This window comes from Peromyscus californicus, unplaced genomic scaffold (assembly GCF_007827085.1).
Source record: "Peromyscus californicus insignis strain IS unplaced genomic scaffold, ASM782708v3 Scaffold_18__1_contigs__length_77618521, whole genome shotgun sequence".
Lineage (NCBI taxonomy): Eukaryota > Metazoa > Chordata > Mammalia > Rodentia > Cricetidae > Peromyscus > Peromyscus californicus.
Genome location: NW_026294480.1, coordinates 45,173,879 through 45,177,724, shown reverse-complemented (window position 1 = coordinate 45,177,724; position 3,846 = coordinate 45,173,879). Strand labels below are relative to the sequence as shown.

The 3,846-nt window shown below is 36.3% G+C and overlaps 1 protein-coding gene across 1 annotated transcript; it reads left to right on the top strand.

Moving 5' to 3' along the window:
* The first annotated feature begins 3,283 nt into the window (after positions 1-3,283).
* LOC128113254 (small nuclear ribonucleoprotein E-like) lies at positions 3,284-3,562 on the top strand. Its single transcript, XM_052742829.1, has one exon. The coding sequence runs from the start codon at positions 3,284-3,286 to the stop codon at positions 3,560-3,562; it is 279 nt and encodes a 92-aa protein (XP_052598789.1).
* The last annotated feature ends 284 nt before the right edge of the window (positions 3,563-3,846 follow it).

Sequence of the window (3,846 nt, the reverse complement as noted above, 5' to 3'; positions counted from 1 at the left end):
ACTTAAGCTGGTGTAGGGAATTGACCGCAGCAGGATCTTCTCTAATGTCCATAGCCTCTCTAGCCATAGTTTCTAGGCTATATTCACAGCACCAAGCATGGATTTCTTTCTATTTAAGGGGACTTTAAGCTCAGTTATAGACTTTATTGGCATCCAAATATAAGTGACACTACTGTACCATTGGCAATCCTGCTGTCTATTTACTGTTGAGGTTCGTAGGTTTTACAGTTTGGTACAACTACTATTTGCTGCTCTCCCTTGAGAGCATCTCCCTGTGTAGTGAGTACCTTAAGCCAGTCCTCAGCAAGGTTTCCAGGACACACTTCCAGCTCTTTCCCTCAAAGTCTTGTGTCAGACCTGTGGAGAGTCTCTAGCAATAGGATCTTCATTCAAGTTCTGGGAAATAACCAGAGGCAACAGCAATAGCCTATATTATTTAGGGGAGTCTTTTTTACTCCATTGACCAAAAAAAAAAGGTTTCCCATGCCTGGCACTTAGATTTTGTTAGTCTATGGACCTTGGAGGAAGCAATATCACCTGAAGTGGCATAACTTCATTTAATAAATCAATCAATCAATCAGCCTCTCTCTCTCTCTTTCTCTCTCTCTCTCCCTCTTTCTGTTTCCTTGTATATATAGTACATACATGTGCATATATGTATACATATGCATATATCTATGACACATGTATTTTTAGTCATAAAATAATATTCCCCTATGGCTTTTAAAACATCCTCAGTGTAGAAATTCCTTCCATATTTCTGTCTGAATTGTTCTATGTATTGTATTCACATCATTGATTTTCCATAGAGCATTTTTTCAGTCCACTTTTCTAACTTTTTCATAGAAACATTTCCTTGATTTACATCTACTGTGTTTACTTGCTTTGGTTGAGTTTAGTCTTACCATGTTGTCACATGAGTTTTATTATTATTAATCTCCATTTTCTATTTTGTTGGTTCATTATATTTACATTTATATTTACTCTTTACAATTTCATTGGCTACTCAGTTAGTTCTAGGGCCCATTGTTTATATATCTTGATCTAACATAAATCCTTGTCATGCTAACTTGTATAAGAAGATGGTGATCATCTTCACATTACCTCTTGAAATTGCAGGCATATTTTCATTTTCTTTGGTTTAACCCATAATATATCTTTAAATATTTTTAAAAAGAATGTTATGCTTATTTATTCCTATATATAATTGTCTTTCTGCTGTTGTTCAACTTCTGGACCTTAAATTAATCTAAATGATTCCGTTTAACATCAAGATAATCACTTGTGAATTTCTAATAATGTTTTATCTTGTTAATACAGTTCCTCACTTTAAAAATTTTGATATATATTTATTTTATTTTTTTTGAATGATGTTTTTTTGGTCCTAAAATTGTATGTTGGCAGTTTCTCTGTATGCATTTTACAGATATCAAGGTATTACTTCATTTTCTTCTATTTTTTCCATGCCTAATATGACTGAAGTTGACCATCACTTTATATAATTTAGCTTTGTTAATTACTTGGTATTATTATTGAATTTGATTCATTTTGTTCTGTATTATCCAGTCTTCTATTAACTATATCCTTAGAACTTTCCTTAGAATTATTCCAAAATCACTTAAAAACATATTACCATGGACACTATTAGATTTTTTCAGCCTGTACAATCATAGGTGTGACATATCACTTGAAAAAAAATCAACTTCTGAATTCATGAAGAATTCATGAATAATTCTGCTCCATGAATCAAGGGATATAAAAGATACGACTGAATATCTGAAAGAAATACTCTATTTAAATGCTAAAAAAGAAATGGTTCTTGAAGTTTGAAATACTTCAAGAATATGTGAGATTCCACTTCTAGCATTAGTGTACATACTATTTACTTAAATTCCAAGAACCTCTGTTTTAGAGAAGCAAATAAGTCAAGCAGGCTGAATGTGCTTCATGGAGAAGCACAGCTGAAATACTTAGATGGTGTTTCAAATTATATTTCAGGGCAAAATGTATTACTAATTTGTGTAAAATAATGGATTTCACAGTGACATTTTCTACTTGCACATAATGTTCTTTGATCATAATGCCTTGTGTTCCTAAGATGTTTGTATCAGGTCAGCTAAAGTAAAGAGGCACTGGTTTTCTTTATGAAAAAAGCAAAATAATAAAGCACTAAATTCCAAAGAATGCAGTCATGTAAGAGCATTGGCTGCCCACTCATTATTTTGAAGCTTAGAAACCCCCAGAAGTATAAAGGGCTTTTGCATTTCAAATATTACTGGAATAACTAAGAAGACAAATTTGCGCCTTTATGGTTATTCTCAGAAATTGAGGAAGCAGAGTAATTCCTGGACTGGAACTCTTTAAATGCTCATAGAACCAAATGAAAAACAGACCCAGCTCATTCTCTTCAAATATAACATTTGGTCCAAGAACCTATGGCGAGACAGCCATAGGCCCTCAGGGAGAACCTACTACTATTATTCTGTTAAAAGGACAGAGCATTAAATCAATGCCACCTAATGACTTATCATTATACCTGTAGATTAATGCCCCTCTTAGTCTTCATCAGAAAAGCTTTTATTTAAATCAGTGGATTGTCATTACACAGTGTCTCACAACGAGCCAAGGTGCAGAACATAAGAGATGCTGCAATGTTCAGCTCTCAATGGAACAGTGATACTATACTCCCTTCTCCCAAGGCTCAAGGATGACTGTGAAAGATAGGAGAGAAATAGTATAAGAGCCAGAGGTAGTAGGTTATTGCAAAGAAACAGTGTCTCTCCTGGACAGAGAAGGGGAGATGCCATATGAACTCACAGTGTTTATAACAGACTACAGAAGACTTTTACAAGTCCAGGCCAGACTAAGTCTCAGGAAGGAGGGGGAGAATATGGCATGGAGTTTCACCCTCAGCTGAGAAGTACTGACAATTATAAGCTACTGGGAGTGGGAAGGTCATCTTTTCCTAAGAATGTAGTCTGTTAACTCTGCCATGCTCCAGTAGAAGGCTTCACACTCAAGAATATTTGAGCACCACAAATTGCTCTTGATTGTTTCAGAAAAACACATGAAGTTGGGTGAGTAAGGATGGAAGTTGCGGTAGGATCTGGGAGAGCTGATCACAGCTTAATGTACAAAATTCTCAAGGAACCAGTAAAATATAAAGAAATAATAAAAATAAAGCTTAGAATAGACAAGAAACAGTGTCATTTCTCAAAATCAAGCCAAAGATAAAATACATATTCATGGTCTTCCTACTCGTGTGGTCTTTGTGACTTCCACCATGGAGTTCTGGGACCAGGGCCAGAAGGTACAGAAGGGGATGGTGCAACCCATCAACCTCATCTTCAGATACTTGCAAAATAGCTCTCAGATTCAGGTCTGGCTGTATGAGCACGTGAATATGCGGATAGAGGGTTGTATTATTGGCTTTGATGAGTTCATGAACCTCGTATTAGATGATGCAGAAGAAATTCATTCTAAATCAAAGTCAAGGAAACAACTGGGTCGGATCATGCTGAAAGGAGACAATATTACTCCGCTCCAGAGTGTTTCCAACTAGAAACTGGCAAGCGCTCGAGAAGTTGAAAAGGTTGAAGAGCACATGTAGTGTTTTTAAAGGTGTCTGCTGCTGGGAGCACAGTCCAAGATTTATTCATATTGTTTTAGTGGCCCTTATGTTATTATCAGGTGACAGTAAATGCTGAGAGGTTGTTTTTATTAAAAAAATACATATTCAGCCGGGCGGTGGTGGCACATGCCTTTAATCCCAGCACTCGGGAGGCAGAGCCAGGGGGATCTCCGTGAGTTCAAGGCCAGCCTGGTCTACAGAGCGAGATCCAGGAC